The following is a 26,251-nucleotide window of genomic DNA, read 5'->3' on the forward strand; positions in this document are numbered from 1 at the left end:
GCTTTTCCATGTTAAACCGTGGCCACCTGCATACTTCTCACAAACCCGCATCAGTCTTCTCAAGCCGCAGATAGCTATAGAAAGTTAATTGATTTTTTTTTTCGTTACTAGAGAATGATTATTTTTTACATATTTTCTGTTTCATTGTACAGGTAATATTTTGAGAATATAATATTTTGCGAACGTAATGTTTTGCGAATGTAATATTTTGAGAATATAATATTATGAGAACGAAGGGGCTAATAACCCGACAGAATTAAGTTGACAGCACACGTCAAACGGTTTGCATACCAGCGAGATACCTTTTGCTTCGCCCGGGTTATTCATTCATTTACTCATTCTTCCTAAAATTAAGAGCTGTCAATCATCCGTCCCTTTTCTTTTCGGCGGATAAGAAAATGACAGGTGTAACTTAAAGTAAAATTAGGTGTCTGCAGGAATCGGGGCCAGTATTTTACCATAGAACCTAATCTAGGACACAACATACTTACCACAGACCAGTCACACTTGGAATGGCTAATGAGGGGCTTTCCAGGCTACGTTCCTAAAAAAAAAAATATACGGTCGAATTGAGAATCTCCTCCTTTTTTTGAAGTCGGTAAAAAAATAGATGGCGTGACCTATTTTCTCATTGCTCGGGTAATAATTATTCAAAAATACAATGTTATGACAGAGATATGTATAAAAGTAATTGTTGCTTTGTACTTGAACTAGATATCTAACCTATCTATATTATTACTATTCTCAAACTCAGGCAGGCAGTTTTCACTGATAAGTGCCTGTATTCGACTATTCAGTAGTGGTTTCCTTTCTCTGTTTTATGGTAATTGTCCAATTTGTTTTTGAAGGTGTTGGCGCTAGAAGCGGAGACGTTCTGGGGCAGCCCGTTCCACGCTGCTACTACTCTGTTAGTCAGGAAGTGCTTATGGGTTGTGTGAAATTCTTTTACGGATTTTGAACGGTACACTACGCACGCTACTACGCTATATTGCTCCTCTTTATTTTGATCAGAAAAATAATGTGTGGAAGATGTGTCGTGGCTGGGTGTAATAATAAGGGTAATTATGTATCATCATCAGGACAGAGAGAGACTCGAGGCCTTTGAAATGTGGTGTTGGAGGAGGATGGAAAGAATAAGTTGGACAGAAAGGGTTACAAATGAGGAAGTGCTAGTAAGAGTAAGGGAAAAGAGACAAATACTGAGAATTATTGAGGACAGAAGAGGCAAGATGATTGGACACCTAATAAGACACGACGAATTCATTAAAAACATCATAGAAGGAAAGCTAGAAGGAAAGAGAGGAAGGGGAAGACCAAGAAGAGCTTACATGGAACAGATTAAAGAAAAGGTTAACGTCGTGTCTTATAGGGAAGTCAAGGAATTGGCCTTTGATAGACTGGAATGGAAAATGCTACACCGACAAGAGCGTGGCTCTTAAATTGATGATGATGTATCATCATCATCATCAGCCCATTAACGTCCCCACTGCTGGGGCACGGGCCTTCCCTATGGATGGATAGGGAGATCGGGCATTAAACCATCACGCGGGCCCAGTGCGGATTGATGGTTATTAACGACTGCTAATGCAGCCGGGACCAACGGCTTAACGTGCCTTCCGAAGCACGGAGGAGCTCAAGATGATTTTTTTTTTTTGTGGTCACCCATCCTATGACCGGCCTTTGCGAAAGTTGCTTAACTTCAACAATCGCAGACCGAGCGCGTTTACCGCTGCGCCACCGAGCTCCTCAATCATGTATACCCAAAAACAAAGATAAAAGATGTATACATCTGTTATCCATGAAATGAGAAGGTTAAACGAAGGCTGTACAGCGCCATCTATATTGTTTTGGGGAACGTAGCCTGGAAAGTTCTTCATTTAGAAACTAAAATGACTTATTAAATTACAAATTCCAATTCATTCCCTTTGAAAATAATATATCACTTTATTATGTTGAATAGAATTCACTTTGGAAAGTCAAATTAGTTCCCACAATAACCATTCTATACTACCCTATTCATATAACTAACATTTACGTCAAAGTACTTATTAACTTACTATTTACACCTCGCATTCCAGTGAAGATTCAGAGATATACAATTTTGATTGGACCAAACGTTTGGAAAAAGAAAATACCGCAGATGAGATCTTATTTCTATACACTGTTGAGATATCTTGCGACTAGTGATGTGACTGTTGACAATAATTATTATAAATACTAAGGCGAGTTTACGGAGACGCAGCGAATCGCGCGGTGAAATCAAACATATGGGTTGTTATAGGAGTGTTCACGTAGTGTTGACGCACGGCGTGATGTGTCGAGTCTCAATAAACGCAGCCTTATGGCAAATCCATGGAAACGAACCATTGCAGCGTGAGGGCTCATTCCGCAGTCCGGACACTTCATACAAACCGCCGCCTAACGCGTAAGTGCAAGAGAGACGGACAGTTCGCGCGCGCTTCGTCATTCCTTAGCGGCTCACGGCCATTTAGACTAAAATAGTGACCCAGCGGGGGTGAGGTAAATTTAGATCGGCGCCGTATACGTATTGGTGCGGGGCGGAGTGTCCGTTCTATACGTAGTATTATTCTTTACTCTGTGGTGACGGTTGAAAAAGGGCTGTTTCTGTCACTTCCTGTGTAAACTCCTCTAACTTCTTACCCAACAAATATAATTAGATGTTCATTGATCTGTTAGAACAGTTTCTATGGAGTTTTCATTAGTTTTTCGCCAATTCAGATACAGTACAAAAGAACTACTCATTGTGGTATAATTAATATTCCTGACTAAAATATTGTATTTACAAGAAATATTGTTAATCTTATTCATAGTTGTGGGTGTAAAATGCAATTACTTATTCTATGACATTTAAAATTTTATAAATCTGATATAACTACATGGTTACTTCATTTCATGTTAATTTGTACATTTGCATCATTGCGGTCAATTTTTGACTCCCAAATACCTAACGACTGATACAACTAATTACAAAGAAAAAAAGTATTGAGAACTAATAGGAAACTTTACCATTAAATGACAAAGTAATAAACACATTTCTGTCTGTGAAGCTGGCATAGAGATCTTTAACGCAGACTTTAAAATGTCAACAAAAAATCAAATAACTAAAATATTACTCAAATAATAAGCGTTTCTTATAACTAAACTAATTTGTGAATCAAATTCTCATCCGATTACAAAAAAAAAAACAATACTGATTACCAAAAAAAAGCTTGTAAAGAAATAGAAAAATACACAAATATACAACAGTCATACACACGCTAATATTAAGACTATATCACTTGCATTCATTATTAGCCAAATTATTATTAATAACTATGTAACATTTACGTGAAACTAAATTTTATGAGATTTATGCAAGTGTGACACCACATTTATAAATAGCTAGTGTAATCAGACATATATTCATAAATCACATTTATATACATTTTATTTCTAACCACATTTAATTTTCACGTCAATTTTGGCTATTACACATAAGTTTCACAAGATAATTCTATGATAAACATTATAGTTGTACATTGGTGCTAATTCCTGTAAACACCATCTAATTTTATTTTAAGTTATATCTGTCATTTTCTTATCCGCCGAAAAGAAAAGGGACGGGTAATCGACAAGCATAAAATTTATGGAACACACGTCAATTTTAAGCACAAATCTAAAACAACAGGCCAATAACCCAACAGAATTACGTCGACAGCACATGCCAAATGGTATGCATACCAGTTAGATATCTTTTTGATTCGTCCGGGTTATCCATACATTTATTCATTCTTTCTAAAAATTAAGAGCTGTCAATCATCCGTCCCTTTAACTTATAACTTAAAATAAAATTAGATGGCGTCTGCAGGAATTAGCACCAATATAATACATTCAAATAACCGTGCTGAGTTATATTTGTCAATGCAGCCTAGTCGGAAGGCCGCTTGACTCTCATAACGAAGTTGCAGGTTCAACTCCAGCATGGGCATAGACAAATGATTCCTGGATTTTAAATGATTATCGTGTACGCAGGAGTTAAAGAAAATGTCGTGAGGAAACCCACATATCCAACAAATTTAGGTATGTGACTTGAAGCCGTAATTGGGATGGTAATCCATTCTGGTAGGAAGATCAGGCAGGCAGTTGCTTCTGTCGAATCAAACCTGACAAATCGTCAGGTTATGTAAGCGAACCCCGTGAAGAACAAGATAACGCTAAGGAGATGACATAATATATTTTAATGGTGTCATGATATTTCTGATACATAGCCTTATTATAGATATTTTTGGCATTTGAAATAGTTGTAAGAGCCAGTTAAATGAAACAGTTCGATGGCAGTAAATGTTACAGATTCAAACCAACTTGAAGGTAAATCTCAACTATATGCAGGCATCAATATCTCCATTCGAAAGGAGGAATGTAAACAGAACATTACTTTGTTTATCAAATATTAAATAAATAGCCTTGGGGTTAAAAAAGCTAAACTGAAAAGAGCAATATTGCTATTTGACACGTGTTGACATTGCGCAGTTATTTTTACATGCGCAAATGCCTGTGAGCCTCGACAGGTATGTTTAAGTCCCATGTCATAGGGGGCGAGCCAGATCCTGGAAACCACACTTTAAAAATTGCACTAACATCAAATAGCAATTTTGCTTTTGAGATGAGTTTCATCAATGTGGTCTTTTTAGTCCCTCATTTTATACCATCTCTTTGAAAGTGATAGCCTCCACGTCTAGCTGTCCATAACGTACGATTACTACATGAACTTAGAGCTTAACATTTGGTATTTTACCCAGTAACTATATCTAAACTTACACAAATGCTACACTTAAATATTGAATTTGATTCTCAACATGTAACCAGCAATTCTTTGATACAAGGAAACATTAATATGTCGTTACAACAACAATTATAGTTTGGCAAGGTGGTAGAGAGAGGAGGTAAGTTGTAAGAGAGAGAATATACAAAGCACCTATCATATTGGATTGGAAATATCGAGAATCTACTGCAGTGAGTAATAATTAGGTATTTTAACTGGGTCAAAGATAAATTATAAAATGCTAATCAAGAAATAGAAGCGAGTCAAAGATGTTCCAAAATCAAATCTCATTTTACTTTGCGATTTATTTTCGAATTTTACATATGAATTAAGTAACAATGAGTACAATGTTTGATTGCTTTTATTGATGATGTCACAGGACAGTTTTTCAAATCAAATCAAATATACTTTATTGCACAGAATTAAATTTCAACAATCAGACAGTCAGTTTTTCCATACAAACTCCAAAGAAAATTTTCGTTTTGACGTTTCGTAAAAAGTATCTCATTTCACTAGGTCAAGTAGCGTATTATGTAAAAAAGTTTAATAAGTCAAGTAATGGTCCAGTGGTTGAACGTTTAGCCTCATGATCCGGAAGACCCAGGTTCACAAAGTGATTTTTGCATCCCTTGTTCGGTGAGGAGGGACCTATGGCGGCCCACATGATAGAAAAATGTCACTACAATCATTTCAATTACAATTTAATGACGTAGGTACTCATAGTTTAATAGTTTTGAGTACAAAGTTGACTTAATGATCTACATTTTATAAAAGGAAACATTATAGCAGCAATATCATCTCGTAATAACAGGATGGAATGTCAAAATGCAAAGAATCTTCTCTAACTCAACTCCTCTCTTACTTACCAATAAAAACACCTATAGAATACCACATACTTTTGTATACATTTCAGCAATCACTTTTTTGTCACAATGTGTCACTTTTGTCACACAATCCTTCGTCACTTATGGTGATCGTCACTCGCGGCACTGCACGTAAACTGTCACTGGCACAGAGTGTCAATTTTCACGTATGATGAGCACCTTGCGAAAGTCCCAGGATCATTCTGGTTCTGTATACATGAATGAAAACTTGTCGTGGCTGGTGGGCGCGATCACGCGGCCCTCGATCAGGCATTGGACCACCCAGGTCGTGGAAACCAGTGGTATGTTGTCCTGGTTTGCTTTGTTTTGTATCTGGAAAAATGTGGGCAGTTATTGTTTAGTAACTGGTAACATGGACAGTCCCGGTGGAGACACATCACAAAAATCACTTTGTGATCCCTAGTTTGGTTAGGACATTACAGGCCGATCACCTGACTGTCCAGAAGTAAGATGATCCGTGCTTCAGCCTTCACTGCTGAGCACGTGATAATAATTTATGAACGAGGCATATAATTAATTAAATAATAAGTCTTACCTCATGCGGACAGTCCCATTCAGTGACCAGAGCAAGTGCGCCGGTCATATTGAGGTCATCTTCGTGTATCACTCTAGTGTTGGCGCCCGCTAGCGAACATACTCGCTGCCAGAACTTGACGAACGTGTCTTGATCGCCGCAGAGTAGGATCAACTTGTCCTTGAAGAATGATGTGTTGCGTTTGCCTGATGGGGGGACCTGCAAATAATAAATATGTTCATAACAAAACTTTTCATCATCATCAGCCCATTAACGTCCCCACTGCTGGGACACGGGCCTTACATAGGATGGATAGGGAGACCGGGCCTTAAACCATCACGCGGGCCCAGTGCGGATTGATGGTTATTAATGACTGCTAATGTAGCCGGGACTAACGGCTTAACGTGCCTTCCGAAGCACGGAGGAGCTCGAGATGAAAACTTTTTTTGTGGTCACCTATCGTATGACCGGTCTTTGAGAAAGTTTCTTAACTTCAACAATCGCAGACCGAGCGCGTTTACCGCTGCGTCACCGAGCTCCTCCTATCATACAATTCGACTGAACTTTGCTTGGCTGTCAAATACTTAAACCCTCGTTCATCCCTGGTTTATTTTTTATTTGTAAGTTGGTTATTGTCAGGGCTCCGTACCAATATAACATATCATAACAAATACTTCATTACACACAAAACAAAAGAGAAATAGAAAGAGTAAGATAGGCGGCCTTATTGCCAAATAGCTATATAATATCTATCAATGTATGATGGACGCTCCCACTCACCGATAGTATCACACTCACCCAGTTAATGAAGCATTTATTAACGATGCCCCAGCCGGCAGGCAGCGCGTGCGCATCGGGGTCCGCTAAGGCCTTGTTCCCGCAGCTGGTGATGACCCACGCGTGAGACACGGCGCGGATGTCCGCCGCCAAGCATTGGATGTACTTCGCCGTCAGGCAGGGCCGCGGGGCGATCAGTTTGGTCACGGAATACTTGTTTTTAGGTACGTCGTCGAAGTGACTGCGTGAAATTGAATAAGGTCTGTTAGGCAGCAGGGTATATACAAAATACCAACGTCATGGGCCACGCGTGGCCCACGCCTCGGTTTATGCTGAGTGAGGTCCTTTTATTCACGACGTCCACCACCACCACATGAGTATATCTTATAATTATGTCATTGTATGTTTATTTTCTTTTAATGCTTTGAGTGTGTCCTATACAGGGTGTTAGTGACATCGTAACGAAAATGTTGAGGTATGATTCAGACCATAATTCTGAGTTGATATCAAGTGGAATTTTCCGTCCTATTTTGTGCCTATTTTGTGTATAATGTTCCGTCCGAATTTTTTTTTTTTAATTTAATTTTCAATTCTATACTTTTACCCTTACCCAGGGATAAGGGTGAAGACCTCAACGGTTGCAGAGGCTACTCTGGGCGCCATCCCACTTGCGTCAGACAGAGTACTGCGGGGCGGAAGGCAGGAGGGAAACCACTGCCCTATTTTTCCCTAAAAAAGTAGCATGATTGCTACACCGACAAGAGCGTGGCTCTTAAATTACTGATGTGATGATACTTTTGCGATGGAAAAGTCGGAAGCCACACTGACGTGGGTTTATTTCTGTACATCCTAATGATTACCTGTAGACTACGCCGCCGCCGGCCTCCAGCTGTTCCTTGAGGCGCTCCTTGTTGAAGGGCCGGTCGCAGAACTCCAGTTCCTCTGTGTCGGTTCCCACCATCCCCGATGTGCTTTCACCATCCTCTTCTGACGAATAGTGACGGGTTTCTTGGCACTGCAATAGAATTTAAAGAAGTTAAGTTCACTTTATTAAGAAAAGAAATACTGATCTAGGGTGGTATTAATAAACTCATCTCAGCTTCGAGACTGCTCTCAAGATCATGTCAATGTGACAGTTCTTAATATTAAAACAGGGACTTGAGCATGATCTTGAGGGCAGTCTCAGCTGAGATTAGTTTATTAATACCACCCGTAGTATTAAATTTCTCAAAAAAGCGCTTACGTGGTTTTTCATATGAGGCGACGATATGCCATTTAAGTATTACATCATCACAAATTTAAGAGCCACACTCTTGTCGGTGGAGCCGTGGTAGCCCAGTTGGTAGAACGCTTGCCTCTCACTTTGAGGTCGCGGGTTCGAATCCAGCACAGGCCTAAACCAATGATTGTCGAATTTGTTTTGGAATTCATGTTTGGATCATAAATGATCATCGCGGTGAAGGAAAACATCGTGAGGGAACCCACATTCCCGAGAAATGCATTTTCGGAGGTATGTGATCTAACCTGTATTGGGTGGTTTTTCCTTCGCGGTTTGGAAGGTCAAACAGGCAGACGCTTCTGTAAAAAACCGGACCTGTCAAAAACGTGATAATGCTAGAGAGACTCTTGTCGGTGTAGCATTCTTCATAATAAGAATCCCTTATGTATTATTTAATTTAATTGGATCGTACTTCTTTTTTATCGACAATAAAAAGACATTATCTCGATACATAAAAAAAAAACATTCAAATTCATTCATTCATTTTTTTCATGAAATGGTCGAACACATCATGATATGATCGATTCTAAGATCTGGCCACAACATATATGTGTGGTTTTTGTCGATAAAAAAGAAGAACGTCCCATTTACTTACCGAAATTTCACTAACAGCCACAGGGTTGGCGTGAATCGGCCTCTCCTGCCGCGTCCGCCGCGGGGGCTCAGTACAAGTCAGTAGGAAGTGTAGTCCGACGAACAGTTTGCTATCGCCACTGGGGATAGGACCGAGAGTCGACACCGTGTCTTCGTCGTTCTCAAACTTCGTCAGCTTAGAATTCTTCTTCCCAATGTTCTGCTTAGCCGCGCCTTTCAGCTGAAGGGGGCCCGCTGGAATTGTTTAGAAATAAATTAATATTTAAATAGCTAATCTTTTAGAGCTGACGCCATCAAATGTCGTAATTTAATTACAAAACGGCCTCCGTGGTCCAGTAGTTGAGCGTTCGAAAGCTCACGATCCGGAGGTCCCGGGTTCGAATCCCGGTGGGGACAAATCACAAAAATCACTTTGTGATCCCTAGTTTCGTTAGAACATTACAGGCTGATCACCTGATTGTCCAAAAGTAAGATGATCCGTGCTTCGGAAGTCACGTTAAACCGTTGGTCCCGGCTATTACTTACTAATGTAAGTACGTAGTCGTTACATGAGTCATGTCAGGGGCTTATGGCGGCTCAGTAATAACCCTGACACCAGGGTTGATGGGGTTGGTAATCCACATCACAATCCACACGATAGAAGAAGAATTTACAAAAACAGCTACCATTTACATAACATAAGCTCACGACTATATCCAGTGGTAGCCAGAGGTGTTTCCATCACAAGAGGAACTAACTACCCACACCTCACCGAGCTTTCTGTAAGTCCAACGTGATAGGTGGTGAGCCGTATCGCCGTCTATAATGGTGGTACAATTTAAAAAACTTAAAAAAATGTTTCAATTACTAAATAATATTTACATAAACATAACATAAACGGCCTATATACGTCCCACTGCTGGGCACAGGCCTCCTCAATCAACCGGAGGGGGTACGGAGCATACTCCACCACGCTGCTCCAATGCGGGTTGGTGGAGGTGTTTTTACGGCTAAATAATATTTATAAATTACAAATAAAAAAATTGACGCGAATTACACTACATTTGTGTGAAATTGTGCCGGACAAGAATAAGTAATGAATTATAAAATAAAGTCTTTATTGAGTATAGTTAACAAAGACAAAACGTAGGCTTATCTCTAAAACCGCGTTTCCACTTGGCAACATTTGGCGCGCAACATATTGCACAACACGTTGAAAGTTAGCGCAGAACTTTTGTTTAACAACGTTGTCTGTCTACGCGTTTACTACACGTCCGTATTCGACAACACGTTGCCAGAGGAACTAGTATTGTGGCGCGTCGCGTCCCCACTCGACAATAATTGATGCTCAACTAAGGATGTTCTCTAAACAAACAAGACGCGCAACATGTTGCGTTTCAGCTGGCAACGTCGCGCGTTGTTATGCAACGTTGTCGTACATGTTAAGCTTTACGTGTTGCGCGTTAATTGTTGCCTAGTGGATACGTGGCTTAAGAGATAGTTGGATTCGCATTTTTTCTACTACAATACACAATATCACGAAATAGAGGTGGCATTGCCGAATTCCCTTCTAAATAAAGAAAATAGACTTCAGAAGTCAGACCTCAAATTGTATCATTGTTGAACAACAGAACGCCAAGTAGCAGAATACAAAAAGGAAAAAGAACTACACAACTCTACTCTACCTTTGATTCCGTCAATCTTGCGCGGTGTGCGCTGTACTTCAGGCTCCACCCCCGCCACCTCCTCGATCCTGGCGCTCGGAGCAGAGTTGCTGGATTCGCTCATCTCACTGCTTTCGCTCGCTAAGCGCTTGCGACTGGCTGGCGTGCTCTTACTCGTCTTCACACCTGGAAATTTAAATTACTATGCTGTTAAGCAGATCTTTCCGTTTGTTCTCACTAGTTACATTCATTAGTTCGATCGTAGAACTATCGAGAACTAACAGTAGCAATAGTTCTATTGAATTTACATAAGTTATCGAATGTACTTAGGTTGTCGTACGCGGCAGGTTTGTGTTTACCCTGGAATGTTCTGTAAACGACGTGTGCCTATCACAGACCTCGTTCCCAGGTGGTACAGCCGGGCTGCATTGTGTGACGGATGCGGCAGAGACTTGGTTAGGCTGAAGCTGGATTTATGATCCACGCAGGATATTTTATTTTTGTCTGCCATACGCAATAATAATAACAGACCTCGTATAACAAGTAGACAACCAATCTCTGTAAGTGTCCGCGGCGCATCTTGTCACAAGCGACGGCATGGAACGACAATGTACAACCGACTTTTTTGAACAGCCATAAAAGAATTTGAAGAAAAAATACGTATTTACAACACGGTTCGGACGCTTTTTTTTATAAAAAAACTCCTTAGAATGTGTGTAGAGCAACATGAAAATGGTACTCGGTGAGTGCCCACAGCGATGCAACGCTAAAACTGCTATTCGGTTTTCTTTCACAGTCCACTCCATCGTGACAAATCGTGGCAAATGTCCATTATTTGTTTTAAAATAATTGTCAAACATTCAAAAATGGAATGCAATAAAATTATTTAAAAATCATGTTCGAAAATTAAAAATAATGTGCCAGTGACAGAACTTTGAGACCGGCTACGTATAGTAATTGGGACACTGTGAAGGGAAGAAGTCGCTTACGTTGGGGTACTGACCGTACCACGAATTCCCAAAATTCCTTGCACGTCCTCATTACGTTCGGCGCACAATGGGCTTTGAAGAAGTAAATTATCTTCGCTACAATATACAATTGGGTAGTTTCCTGGGTCAAAAATAAATTCTGAAATTTTGATTGCTAAATAAAGACAGATCTAAAGGTGACAATGAATTTTAATAAAAATTTAATAATAAGTGCGACATTTTGTCACATTTTTCTATAACGTCACATGCTGCTTTTTCATACAAATTCCATATTAACTTCATGTTTTGACGTTTATTAAAAAGTAAAAAAAAAAAAACCCTATTGTCACCTCCAGAACAAAATAAATTCCTCAACTTTTTCGTCGGATTAGAATAGGATAGGTACATAAACAATTCATATACATCCCACTGCTGATCACATACATCCCCTCAATCAACCGAAGGAGGTATGGAGCATATTCCACCACACGGCTCCAGATTAGGATAAAAAAGGAAATAAAAAGAAAGAAATATTTATTGTAAAAGATTGCCCATACCGCCACAGTAACAATTTATTAAAATGTGTAAATTAAAATAAAATAACATCTAATTGCAAACTTATACAAATATACATAAAAAGAACTTTCATATTACGATTTAGGCTGGTCGCATTTTGCACGAGTTTTCTTACGAATTCAGTCGTACGGTGGTGGCAGGTAAAGGTCACAGCCCGCTTACACGACTCTGCTACCACACGACTATCAAAATATCTATCATGGGCTGTCGTGGTCGTGGTGAGTCGTGGTAGCCCTGTTGGTGACGCTTGCCTCTCGCTTTGAGGTCGCAGGTTCGAATCCAGCACAGGCCTCTAAACCAATGATTATCGAATTCATGTTTGGATCATAAATGATTATCGCGTGCTCAGCGGTGAAGGAAAACATCGTGAGGAAACCCACATTCCCGAGAAATGCATTTTCGGAGGTATGTGACCTAACCTATATTGGGCTGGTTTTCCCTTCGCGAGTTGGAAGGTCTGACAGGCAGTCGCTTCTGTAAAAAAGCGGACCCTGTGAAAAACGGGATAATGCTAAGGAGATGATGGGCTTTTGATATAGTTTATATTAACAACATAAATTAGCAGGCAGATTGGTGTCAGCAAGCTTTCCGCCATCAGACTGCTCGGTAGTTGACCGCCAGCAGTCGTTTTAGTACAGGGTGGTGTTGAGTGGGAACGGTGTAGGAGCAGAGTCGTGCAAGTGGGCTTTGACCTTAAACAATGTGCTAAAACCAAGTATACCAAAGCAGTCGGCCTTTAGCTGCGTTATCGATTCTGTATACGTGTTAATGTTCGTGTATTTACACTTCTGCCCACAACCAAACGCCGATAACGTTTAGCGAGTTGCAAGAACAATTACTGAAGTGTCACGACACACTACCTGAAGTGGAAGCCTTGGGGCTCTTGGGAGAGGCGACACGTTTCCGTGCGCTCGAGCTGCCTTTGTCTCGACTGCGGGCGCTTCGGGGACCCTGAAAAAAAAACAAATTCCAATCACATCAAAAAGTACGACTTAGCGGTTTGTTAATTCTGTGCGGCACTGGTTTGCTTCTGTTGTTAGTGCTAATTCAATCTATACACAAAAAAGGCAGATATTTGCCTCCAGTAGTTTGAGAGTACTCAATTTATCAGTTAGATACACTAGATTCTAGATTACATCAGTTTAATAAAGGGGACGGCGCGTACGCAGTCCCCACTACCAAAAATAACGCACCCGAGTTATCCACATTAGGGATAATCGCAGGGGTCAACCCGTCCGCAGTGCAATGGACAGGCCTCGCCCTGGGGGAACCGCCTTCTTGATCACGGTGTCCCCTGTGCCAGGTAAGTATGCTTAAAACCGGTGACAAAGTGGATAGTCTATAAACGCCCGAAAATCTTAACACCGCGGTGTAGAAAATGTAGTGAACGGAACAGCGACATCCGACGGAACTTTAGAGGAACTAATACGACGATCTCGTCACTGCGTCATCTAGCGGCGATTCGAGGTAACTTTCCCTTTGATGTCATCCACCAGCAACAAGTTTTTCGGAGTCTGCGCACTGAGACACTGACGTCACAGGGGTTGTTGACCCATAGGTGGGATTGGCATGTTTCCAACACCGATTTGTTTGATAAGACGATTTCGCGTAAAACCATTCATACAGGAGTGTTTACAAACACTTATTTTTGGAGTACCTATGTGAACTTGGAGAAATCGGAATTTTGCAAAGTCATGCGTAGTTGCATTTCTCCTAATATCCAATCTATTTCTTGTGACATTGTAATAAATAGGTCGTAGGTCAAACTAGTTGTAAGTCGGTCAGGTCTGGAAATATGGGCCCGATGTTGCTTATAACTTTATAAAGTAATCCAGAAGTTTAGTAAAGCTAGAGACCACCTTCACACGCCCTTTACATCATAATGCAAGTATTTAAAACGTTAGTATTGATACAATTTGTAGTTAATGCAAAAATAATTAAACCGTATGTCTCATTAAATGTCAAATATGATAGTGGTAGGTTCTAAAAATACGGCCTCTTATCTTTTATTGTGTGGATTGCGAGGTAGATTACCAGTGTCGTCAACCTTGGTTTCAGGGTTATTATTGAGCTACCAAAGGCCTCACACATGAGTCATGTAACGACTACGTACTCACATCAGTAAGTAGTAACCGGGAGCAACGGCTTAACGAGCCTCCCGAAGCACGGATCGTCTTACTTTTCGGACAATCAGGTGATCAGCCTGTAACGTCCTAACCAAACTAGGGATCACAAAGTGATTTTTGTGATATATCCCCACCGGGATTCGAACCCGGGACCTCCGGATCGTGAGCCCAACGCTCAACCACTGGACCACGGAGGCCGTTTACATTGAGCAAGCTTGTATCACATCTCTTACTGGCTCCGTGATACCAGAAACCTGCTTTTTCACTCCTTACAAAGTAACCCTCTCTAAGTCAGTAAAAAAAATAACAATAAAAAGTGCACCTGTATAATGTTGTCAAGGTCGAGTTCCCTATTGTGTCGTCGGCGCGGCGTGGCAGGCGCCGAGGGCGATCGTGGTCGGACTGACTCCTTGATGGAGCGAGCCTGGTCTTCTGTCAGGTATAGCTCGCTTGCTGTCACCATTACTAGGGTGTCCCTGAAACATAAACATACATAAACACGAGCTCACGACCACACACGGGTAGTCAGTGGGACATCCATCAAAGATGAACTAGGTACCCACGCCTCAATCTGTTAAACCAATGTGATAGGTGACATACATAACTCATACCCGTAGTCCCTAATGGGATGGTCGCTTCCTCAGAAAAGGACCTGCAAGAGATCGTTGACAGGGTCAATGAAAGCAGTGTGAAAGCGGGCCTGTCCATTAACATTAAGAAGATAAATTTATGTTAATATCCCCTAACACAAATCTGAATCCAAGAATAACAATGGACAGAAAGGATATAGAGCGTGTTCGACAATATAAGTATCTTGGGGCTTGGGTAAATGAAGAATGGGACTCTGAGCAGGAGATAAAAACTCGGATTGAAATTGCCCGTGCCTCCTTCGCTAAGATGAAAAAGGTGCTATGCTGTCGTCAGCTGAACATAAAACTACGTGTCCGAATCTTATGCTGTTACATATGGCCCGTGGTGCTTTACGGTTGTGAAGCATGGACAATTAAGGAAGACACTAGACGGCGTCTCGATGCCTTCGAGATGTGGTGCTACCGTCGCATGCTGCGACTAAGCTGGACCCAGAAAGTCACCAATATGAAGGTTCTCCAACGCGTCGGTATGTCCCGGAAATTGATGCAAACTGTCAAAAAACGGAAAGTAGCGTATTTGGGGCATATTCTTAGGGATGAAAGATACCAGCTGCTTCAATTAATTATGATGGGCAAAATTGAAGGGAAAAGACGTCGAGGGAGGAGGAAGAAGTCATGGCTGCGGAACATCCGCGAATGGACCGGCGTTACAACCGTAGAACAGCTGTTTCGTCTTGCTTCTGACAGAGAAGAGTTCTCAAAGCTGACGGCCAAGGTCCAGTAATGGACAGGCACTAGAAGAAGAAGAGAAGAAGAACGGGCAGAGGCATAAGTAATCAAAGATAGCTTGCCGAATGATAAAGGATGAACCTAACGCCTATAAAAATTGTCCATTATGTTAGAAACGACACAATCCCTGTCGGTTTTTACGACATGCTCGGGAAGACAAACAGCTGAACATGTTCTATGCTTTTTATTTTTTTTAAGTTTTTTAATTCGAAACAGTAGTGTACGTAAACTTCATAAAACGACAGACAGACGTACGTCTAAAATCATCATCGGAATGGATAGAGCCACAAGCATCAGAAGACAGGATACAGCTTCTCTTCATATTGGAATCTTAAGAATCCTATGATGACAGGTTCCAAACCTGTCACCCTGTCACCAATATCTATGGTATCTAATTCTTAATGTTGGAGGCAGTAAGTCGATTTTTGCTGATTATGACAAACTCAGGATGATAATCAGGTTCTTCCGTACTCCCAGTCCCGCTGAGAAGTTTACAAAGTAACCGCGAAAATTTTATATGCGTAAACAAGTCTAAAAATAAATATTTTTTTAACATACCCATCTGTAGTGCATCGGTATGTGACAGTACCACTGTCGTTCTCTTCAACTTCAAGCACCAACCCTGGTTCATAATTCTGTTCTTCATCAACCATCGCGTACACCGACTGCCCTTGCAGCGGCAACTTCTTAATATCTCCAAATATTATGAAGTCGTCAAGCAGAACTTTACTCTGACCATCATCAAATTTAATCAGGTACTTGTTAGGTTCCGTTATTTCTAGCACTCTGCCAGAATAGTAACGCTTGTCCACCCATTTCGCCAATACAACAGTATCCGGAGCATAACCAGGGTATTCGGATTTCACTGCGGGCTTTTCCACTGGAGTCGCCGGTCTGGGCGATGTTGGCCGCTTCTTCTGCTTCAACTTGTTCACGGACTTCGGAGTTGCCACCAGAGAAGACAGCGGCTTCTCGTCTTTAGGAGATTTCATCAGCGACATCTTGTCGTTTTCCCCATTAGTTGGCACCATTTCTGGAGAATTCATACCGTGCATGTACTCTGGCTCCTCGGGCTGCGTCGGCAATATAGCGCGCTTAGTCTTTCCAGCAATATGCCGTCGTCCTCTCACCCTTGTTTTCTTCAAAGAGCTTTTCGGCGTAGCCTTGTCACACTTGCCCACTTCCTCAGGACTCGCGTTGCCGTTACTCATCGGCGAAACATCGCTAAGTGACGCCTGTATACCAACAGATACCTTGTCTTCAGTAACAGATCGATTCCCCTCATCTACAGTAGAATCTCTGATATGAGAAAATATGTCTTGCAACTTTTTCAGTAGGCCATCATATCCTTTGACAGAAATGGTAGGATTGGAGACGGATTTTCGAGGTGGTGGGGGCACGACGAAATTGCCATCGCTCGTTCTGTTACTGCTAGAGGTTGAGGCAGAACTTACTGTAGACGCGAACGATGTTCTGTTCGGCAAATTAATCATACCTCCGCTTGTGACGCTTGAAGGTGAGTTACTAACTGAAACATCAGCCATGTAGGGATCAATCGTGAATCTCTTAGAAACTCTTTGGTATTCCTTGCAGATATCCACTCCAAGGTCATTATCAGTTCGGACGACAACTAGAGATAAAAACTCGCAATCTTCGTTATGACTGATGTGAACATCGAAAATTGGGATTTGAGGAGTGTTCACAGGTAGAGAATGCCCATTTTGTAGCGGCGATATCGTCGATGGAGTAGTAGTTGTACTGGCTCTGAAGGACTCGTTCTTGCTCTTTCTACCTTTCTTGTTGTTCAATTTCGTCATATCAGGCGTGTTGTCACTGTCATCAGTTTTAGCAGCAATTTCAGTGGGTGTTGAAGAGTCTCCATTAGATAACTTAGAGATTAATTTCGAGGCAACAGTTGGTACATGGTCAGGACTCTCCATGCTTATTGAGCAGACACTGTCAGTACTCTCCTGGTCTGTGGTTTTCCCAAAATCTTTTGGTCTCGGTTGCGATAAGTTGCTGCTTAGGTCAGAGTAGTTGTACCCTTCGCTTCTTGTCTGATGAATCTTACCAGGATCCAAAACTTCTTCTCGATCCTTCGCCACGACCGGATCACTGCTACAATTCTGAGCTGGCAATTTATTTTTTTCATCACCATCTTCATCAGGTGTTGGTGATAAGACTAAATGGATATTCTGGGAGTCATTCAGCTCTGACCCACTTTCCTCTTCAATGGTGTCGGGAGCATTCATCGGTGGACGAATTTCTTTGACGAATTCTACACTTGGGCGGGAACTTGAGCTATCAGAGATGACCATGATATCATCAGATGACGATTTGTCGTTGACACCTTGGAGTTTTTTGGGTGTTTTTCTTGACTTAGTAATGTCAGCACTAGCAGATCGCGACTTAGGTGTTTTTGGCGTGCGCCTGCCAGTTTCAGTACTATTGCTCCTTTTCTTCTTAGGGGTACTTTTGACTGGAGTGCGAACACGCGATGTAGACGGCATTGCGATTTCTGCCTTAATTTTAGCTGTTCCAATGATTTTCGAGACCTCATCATCCAAAGATTGTGAAGACACAGTGAATTCGTCGCCACACAGGTCCAGTTTCTGAATCTTAGCACTACCTTCAGATGGTTCGTCAGAGAGCTTCCTCTTAGATGGTTGATCATCTGAAATGCATATTTTGAAAAATTATATATTAAAATCATCTACAAAAAGTAATAAAATTAGTACTAATAATTATTTCGAATATTTTTCAAATCAATTTTGAAATTAAATTGTATTCTCTTTGTACCAAGAATTGTCAGTTCTTACCTTTTGAACTGGATGATAATGAATTTTTACCATCATCTGATACATTGATGATGTCCTGAAAATTGAAATTTGCATAGTATTAAATTTATAAAATATCTATAAAGTTATACAAAAGGGTAAAAGACACATAGATCTCTTATTGAATACTTTATTAAAAAGTATTGAAATATCAATAAACAATAATATTGATTCAACATATTGATTATATCTACGCCATAAACTAGCCCAACAACATAGCTAATACTTACATGGTGTATAATATTATAAAAACTAAAATACATTAACGGACAAAAGCGGCAGTTACAAACATGTCAGGACATGTTCCTTAGTCCGTTAACAGACTACCATATATCCTGTTCTATAATTATACAGGGTGTAACGGAAGGGGGGTATCAAGCCGAAAGGGGACAAAACTATACCTTATGTAGATCTTATCTGCAAAATTTCAATTAAAAAAAAACACTTTTGATATTTTTTTCAATTTCAGTTAAAAAAATATTTTAATATTTCCAGCATGTAAAAAACACGGCACAGCACTATTGAGGTCACTGTTCTTAATCCACTCAAATATTGGCACTACACAAATCTCCTAGCGCGTCCTGGTCGCCTGGTACTCGCGGCGCTCGCACGGCCGCGATAGGTACGAAATTCGAGCGGGCGGCGGCTTTGGCGGCAACGTCAAAAGGAGTCGGCGGCCGATTGGAACAATCCGAGTCGGCGGCACGTCGGCGACTGTAACAAACAAGAATGACACTAAAGCATCTAATAATTGGAGTCATTTTGCTTTGACAACTATTCTCACATTATTTTATGACGTGTAAAATAAGTTAAAATTACCTACTTGTTTAGGTAAGGTATTTAATTTAATAGTAAATAGGAAAAAAAGTGTGAAAGTGTGGGTAAGTAGGTAGGTAATTAATAATTAGACTTACGTTTTACAAGAAAGGTTCGAAATGTCGTCATCCCCGTTCGATGCACAGACCTGCCGCTTCATCTGTCCACAACACTTTCGAAGCAAAGTCTGGTGAGCTTTCCACTTGAACTCGGTACCATTCTCAGAATGCCACACGAGGTAAATAATCAGCAGGAATTAGCTCGGGCGTACGTTGCATGTGGTAAGGTTCGCGTGGTAGTCCTTGGGTTGGCTGCACGGCTAGTACGGCTTCTTCAAACTCCGGATCACGGGTCGCCGAGCGGCCAGTCTCGGATGACGCGTGGAAAGAGCCCGTTAAATGCAGTAGGCGATTGACCATTTTCCTGAAGCAATGCAGTGAAGGCAGTTGCCTGGCTTCATCAGCTGGTCTACCTTCTATGAATCGCTGATACAAGTTCCGTGCTTCACTTAAGTTGCCATCGCCGGCACCCACACACATCATCATTTCATAATAACCTACATTACTCAAAGACACCTCGAACTATCACTGATCACAGTTATCACAACAAATCCAAATTTCGAACTTCACTCCACAGATAGTAAACAAGCACTGACAAATAATTTGACAGTTTACTTTCGTGTGCATGTTTCTATCTCTTTTGGAATGCTAGTATCCTGGTACTTAAGGGTGTGTTATTTCTTTGTGCGCAATAAAATATTTTTATGGTATTGTTTGAATGAATGAATGAATGTATTGTATTTTATGAAAGTAGGTACGTATTTTACTTTGAACCTAGAAAAGTAAAAAAGTCGTTTATCTAATAAGGATCACCCGCGCTCACACTCTGGCACTAACACAGAATTGCCACGTTTCTTCGCAAATATCCCGCGCAATAGCAGAAGGCGAAATTAATCTGTCAATAATAAGACATACTATCACTCTGCCCGTATCCCTAATGGGGTGGGCAGAGTCACAAGAACATCCCATTAGCGGTACGAGCATGATAATTATTTATGTACCTATGTTATGATTACTTGTGGCTCTGTCTGCCCCATAAGAGATAAAGGCGTGATATTATGTATGTATGTTTGGTACGGGCATGTAGCGATACGAGCGTGTAGTGGTAAGTGAAATTCCGCAGTCTCTGCCTACTCCAATGGGAAAAAGGCGTGATGTTATTGTTCACTGTTGGATAATACACGACTACAAATTAGGAAGGAAAAAAAATACAAAAAAAAAAATATTTTTTATCATGGTTAATGATAACTTCCCCTTAACAGCACCGCCATTTTGAATTTCGGGTGCACTAGGGCTTGCCGATCAAAAAATGTCTATCGATAATCTATCCCGACCGAGAGTCGATCGATAGCAAGACTATTGATAACTCGGAAAGAGGGAACATTTTCGATTTTATTACCTAAGTGCAATACAATCGATAGTATCGTTGCGGATTAATAACAAACTATCGATAATTTTGCCCTCAGTCAGTAGTATTGCTACACTCCGATAGTATGGTTATTTTGAGTGGGCTGATTGTCTAAACTGAATTTCAATAACTCAAAAGTCCATGGATTTAGATTTTTTGAAAAGCTATTTTTTTATTTCTACCAATCAAAATCGTAGTTGAAAATGATTATGATCGATAATCGATACTGAACTATCGATAGTTTGAAACACTAGCGTGCCTTTTTCTATTCGCGAGCCCTGGCATCCTGGTACAGGGTATAAATCCCATTAACTGTCCCAATGCAATTTACAATTCCGTGCTTCGGAAGGCACGGTTGGTCCCGGTGACTACTTACTCATGTAAGAAAGTAGTTATTACATGAGTCATGTCAGGAGCCTCTGGCGGCTCAATAGTTACCCTGACACCAGGGTTGATGAGGTTGGTAATCCACCTCACAACCCACACGATAGAAAGATTTAAAAAAATACTGTTATGTGTTTTTAATTCCTTGTACGCAATAAAGTATTATTGTATTGTACGAAAGTACTTATTTTAAGATTACTTTTACCATGTCATAGTAAAAGTAAAGTTATGTTAGGTAGGTACTTTACTTGAGAAATTGATTTTGTCTTTACTATGTTGTAAACGTAACATTAATGTCTCGTTAATAAGATACACAATCACTTGCAGCTGCTCGTATCCCTAATGGGGTGGGCAGAGCCATAAGTAATCAGAACATACTAACATAATATCACGCCCGTATCACTAAGGGGTAGGCAGTCACAACGGTACTTGAGAAATTTATTTTGCTTTTACTATGTTGTAAATCCCCAAGGAATTCTAAGAAGCCTCTGACGTTGCCGGTCGCCTCAGGGAGGCACCCCGTCTGGCCAAGGTGCCGGACCCGGTAGTTGGCGGCTCCTTCACACTCCAGTAGCACATGGGCCGCTGTCTCGTCCATGCAGGTTCTGCACAGGGGCTTGTCGGTGACACCTAGTGTAAACAGATGTTTGTTGATATCACCGTGACCACACAGCTACACCTGCTACCTGCAGCTGTTACCTGTATTAGTGGAGACCTCTTCACATTTAGAATTCTTTTGGAGAGACAACTATTGATGTTGGGTAGTGCCAACTTAGCCTGCCTGCATTTATTTACGGTGGTTCATAGTCTGGTGTGTTTGTTCATTCCCAAATACCCTAATACCGAACTAGCTTTATTTGCGGATGATACAGCCATCTATTCATCGTGCCGTGGTCGAGTTATGATGACCGGAATTCTCCAACGCGCCAATGCCTTGGGCAAGTAGTTTCGCAAATGGAGAATCAAGGTAAACCCGGAGAAAGTGCAGCGGTGTACTTTTCAAAGGGCTATTATAATACGTCACGGTCACGCTGTCAACTTAAGTCATCAAGATGTCTGGCAAGCCGATCCCTTGGGAGGAGCAAGTCAAATATCTCGGCGTAGTCTTAGATAGACGTCTTACTTTCAAGGCCCATATCAAACGTGTGCGCGATCGCGCCACGTTTGTAATGGGCCGTGTTCATTGTCTCCTTAACAAGCGTAGTAAATTATCCCTTTGGAATCTACACGACTTGCATCCGTCCGATCATGACCTATGCAGGGGTAGTTTTCGCTCACGCGAGTCTCTCTCAAATCCACCGTCTACAGGAAATACAAAATCGTTCGTGGTTCCATCGCAATGAAAATCTGCACATTGACCTAAGTCTGCCAACCATTGCCCAATGGCTCAAATTAGTTTTTTTGATTCTGCTCCGCACCAACCAAATCCCCTGGTAGTTGCGGCTTCCGAATACATCCCGCTTAGGAACGGTACTGAATAGCATCGGCGTCCGAAGTATGTAATACGATCCCGACGACCCGATTACTCTAGCCATAGAATCAGCCAATCAGCTCGCGACAACAAACATTTCAGGACCCCGATACCGACACCGCCGGCGTGGTCGACGACTTCCCTCAATCAGCGCTTATCGCTATCGACTTACTAGGGTCGTTTAATTCTTTCAATATTTTTCCTCTCAGACGACGCCTGAGCCGAGGTTCGCGCCCAACTGGGCACCCTCAGGCCTGTTGTCTTAAACGTTGTACCGGGTGAGAGCCTTCAGCGCTCCCCATTTGTCCGGCCAAGTAGTTAATGTCATTTGCGGCAAAACTTCGATAAGTCACGTCAAAAAAAGGTGTGTTTGTTGGCTGCTCTCGTTCGTAGCAGCGAGCGGACCTGTCCGAATGAGATCGGCAATATCGGTTCCGGACCGATGGCTGTTACCTCCCGTTCCCCTTCTGGCCAACTCGTCCGCCGCGTCGTTACCTCTTGAATCACTGTGTCCTTTGATCCATTGTAAAGTGAGGTGTTAGTATTTGCACACCTTAGTCAGTGATTGGTGGTAACTGTGTATGAGTAGTAGTAGTTGTTTAGGGCCTGCAAAACTCTGAAAGTATTCTAATGAAACTGTCCCGTACCTAGCTAGCCATGAACGCATTCGCCGCTAGTGTGATGCCCATTTGACCTGGATGACGGTGTTAAGGGAGCCTGATATTACGTAATCATAAAATAAAGCATACTACACAAGGAGACGAGATGCATTGTAAAGTACATTTCTTTATCAACTATTAATGTAGGTAATCGACTACATTTTTGGACAAAACTTGTACAACAAAGTGACTCTGCCCATCTCAGTAGCGCAGTAAGTGTGATATTAGATATGTGTAATTACTTGTAGCTCTGTCTGGTCCATTAGGGATAAAGCCGTGATTTATGTAAGTTCACATCTTGTTCTATCCTATTGGTTGTGAGGTGGATAACCAACCTCGTCAATCCTGGTGCGAGGGTTATTATTGAGCCGCCAAATGCCCCTGACATGGCTCATGTAACGACTACTTATTACATCAGTAAGCAGTAACCGGGACCAATGCCCATTGTTTTTTTAACTATTGTGTCTGGAAATCTTGGCCTCACAAGGATGAAACAAAACAATTTAAAAAATATTGATTAATATGGCCATCACTGGCACGTTTACCCTTTACTAGGGCAGGCATAAATAAAAGAGGTGGTAGCTGTTCACTCAAAAGTTAAATACCTTGAACAGCTGATTGCTACGTAGTGTTGTGCAAATTTGAATTTATTACATGAAGACCTGGAATTCAATTGCTCATAACTAATGCAAATATGAATTTAGGCGGCCAATACTCTCGCATGTGATTTGTAGATAGTGACAGAGTAGGCACACTTCGGGTTGATACCCCCGTTCCGTTACACCCTGTATATCTACTATTTGAGGCTCCTATGGGTAGGTTTTACCTTGTAAGACCAAGATTTCCAGACACAATAGTTAAACAATGGAGATTGGATATTAAAAGATTTCATTACATTGATAGAGATGAAGGACATTTTGAATAAATGCAACCTACTTCTTTGATTTTCACAAGCTATGTCCGGTTTAAATTATAGATAATCAAAATAATTAGATAACTAACCTTATAATATTTCTAAGATAAGTTAATAAATACCTCATCAGGTTCATAAATGGGGCTATCCGGGAAAAGAGTTTGTGAAGTGTTGCCATTTGTTTTAGTCAAACCATCCCCTGCTCCGATCAGTTGGGAGTCTTGTACTGAAAATTAAACAATATTTTTTATTTTGTTTATAGAACAGGTATATTTTCCTACTTTAGAATTGTATTTGGAATTGTATGTATACTTTCATAATTTTAGAAAAAAACATGATTCCTGGGATGATTCCGAGTATTGAACACTTGATTTTGTATTATTATCTGGTCATTTTGTAGGTATAAAAAGAATACACATTAAAAGAAAAGAAAGCTGAATTTAACAATCTTTCATTCACAGATAGGTATCCATGTTATTGGAATTGAAGTAAACAAGAAGCAAATATTGATAAAAAATAATATACAAAGTATGAAACATAGTAAATCCATCAGAATCCCAATCCAATCAGAAATCTAAAAATTGCAACTTTCTCCATAACCTAACAATAGCCGCGAATTTATATTGTAACTTGTGGTGCGTACATAAGACTCATGTTTCAATGTCAAGTATAAAGTACGTATATTATCGATTATATTTGTTTTTACTAATAAATACGCAGAAATTACAGTAGTTACATCGATTTATCGAAATAAACGATGGTATTTCGATGTTATCGACGTAAATAACACACATAATACAGAAAGGCAGGTCGTATTGATGTTTGGATTACAACCCGACCAAATAAAAATACAATTGGAACGTCTAGCTTACATCTCAAGACAAGACGTATTTAAAGGCGATATTCTTAACTATTTGTATACAGAAATGTATTACAGTAAGTAGACATAAAAATTCGATCCCAAAATAATGTACGAAATATAGTAAATTAGGAAAGTCTCTGAAATAAGAACCGTGTCACGAGTTACATGACAACATTCTTGATTTATTCGGATAATACACAATGTACGTCAAATAAACGGTACTCGATAGATGAAGATTATTATGAAAATATGATACGTACCAATTTCCTGAGGATCAGAATCCATTTCAATGGTTGTTTTCTTGGACTCCTCCATAAGTAACGCTAGAATTTAGTAGTAATTCACTAAAACTGGCGCAATTTAGCACTGTAACATCTGTCACTCAGAATAAATCGCAACAACAAGCATTTTTAACAAGTAAATAGGAAAATGAAGTATGCACAAAGTACAGGACGATTGAAAGAAGAATGTCAAAGGATTATAGCACTGGAAATAACTGAGGAACTATAAACTTTCTTGATTTTGCGAAAAAATTCTGCGAAGAGGCCGCTTGTTGATCTGACCAGTGTTGCCAATTAATTTCTAAACCTCCCTTAATCCCTTTCAATGAAAAATACAGAAATAATGTTTAAAAAATATATTACATAAACCAACATGTAATAAAGAAGATACATTTTATATTTACTTTAAATTTAGGGACTTTGTCACCAGTTTAAGATATTTATCGCCCGCGGAGGTCCGTGTTGCTCTATGTTTGTCGCAAACAAAAGTTTTGCCGGTAAAAATGACTTAGCGATTTATTTGACCATGTCATAACGAGGTCCTATCAGACCAAAACAGTTTTTAGATAATGGATCGTTTAGGTAGAAATAAAATAAAAGTGTTTCCATCGAACAATCTTATTTTTTGAAATAATGTATAGGTGTATAAAAATCATAACCCTAAAAGTAATGTAATGTAGTTCAGGGCAATAATGGGTGGATCTTAGTATTAGTATCTTCAAACACCGGTGATCATTATCATTACATTTAACCTTCCTCCAAGCCATTAACTCAATAAAACATCTTAGAATCTTTTGTCTTTTTCAATTTAAATATCCAGTTAATACATACCCAGATATCAAATTTTAAAAACATTTTATTGTAAATTTCACCATATACAGGAATAACTTAAAAAAATGATCCCCGATCAATCTCAGGAATCGTCCACCGAAGCTTTCAAAACTTACAGCTTATATTAGCCCGCCATTGGCTTTACAAGGCTTCATGACTTCATGTGCT

The 26,251-nt window shown here is 40.4% G+C and overlaps 2 protein-coding genes and 1 non-coding gene across 3 annotated transcripts; 1 reads left to right on the plus strand and 2 right to left on the minus strand.

Moving 5' to 3' along the window:
• Nucleotides 1-416: 416 nt before the first annotated feature.
• On the minus strand, nucleotides 417-25,528 carry LOC126370520 (TP53-binding protein 1-like). Its single transcript, XM_050015396.1, has 12 exons — nucleotides 25,232-25,528; nucleotides 24,232-24,335; nucleotides 18,382-18,436; nucleotides 16,121-18,236; nucleotides 14,506-14,659; nucleotides 12,918-13,008; nucleotides 10,535-10,699; nucleotides 8,872-9,104; nucleotides 7,858-8,012; nucleotides 7,019-7,238; nucleotides 6,242-6,439; nucleotides 417-6,018 (listed from the first exon to the last, which is right to left on the minus strand). The coding sequence occupies exons 1-12, from the start codon at nucleotides 25,284-25,286 to the stop codon at nucleotides 5,884-5,886; spliced, it is 3,681 nt and encodes a 1,226-aa protein (XP_049871353.1). The 5' UTR covers nucleotides 25,287-25,528; the 3' UTR covers nucleotides 417-5,883.
• LOC126371047 (U1 spliceosomal RNA) lies at nucleotides 13,206-13,368 on the minus strand. Its single transcript, XR_007566941.1, has one exon. It is a non-coding gene; the product is annotated as a U1 spliceosomal RNA (small nuclear RNA).
• On the plus strand, nucleotides 15,088-15,557 carry LOC126370631 (uncharacterized). Its single transcript, XM_050015599.1, has one exon. It carries the CDS (start codon nucleotides 15,225-15,227, stop codon nucleotides 15,555-15,557), a length of 333 nt encoding a protein of 110 aa, XP_049871556.1. The 5' UTR covers nucleotides 15,088-15,224.
• Nucleotides 25,529-26,251: the final 723 nt, after the last annotated feature.

This window comes from Pectinophora gossypiella, chromosome 11 (assembly GCF_024362695.1).
Source record: "Pectinophora gossypiella chromosome 11, ilPecGoss1.1, whole genome shotgun sequence".
Lineage (NCBI taxonomy): Eukaryota > Metazoa > Arthropoda > Insecta > Lepidoptera > Gelechiidae > Pectinophora > Pectinophora gossypiella.

What these genes read in the sequence shown, in the direction of transcription:
- LOC126370520 (XM_050015396.1), bottom strand. Translation starts at nt 25,286, where the DNA reads ATGGAGGAGTCCAAGAAAACAACCATTGAAATGGATTCTGATCCTCAG. An exon ending in ATTATCATCCAGTTCAAAAG is followed by an intron (nt 18,237 to 18,381) that starts GTAAGAACTGAC and finishes TATGCATTTCAG; the next exon opens with ATGATCAACCATCTAAGAGG. An exon ending in ATAAATGCTTCATTAACTGG is followed by an intron (nt 6,440 to 7,018) that starts GTGAGTGTGATA and finishes TATTATTTGCAG; the next exon opens with GTCCCCCCATCAGGCAAACG.
- LOC126370631 (XM_050015599.1), top strand. Translation starts at nt 15,225, where the DNA reads ATGTGGTGCTACCGTCGCATGCTGCGACTAAGCTGGACCCAGAAAGTC.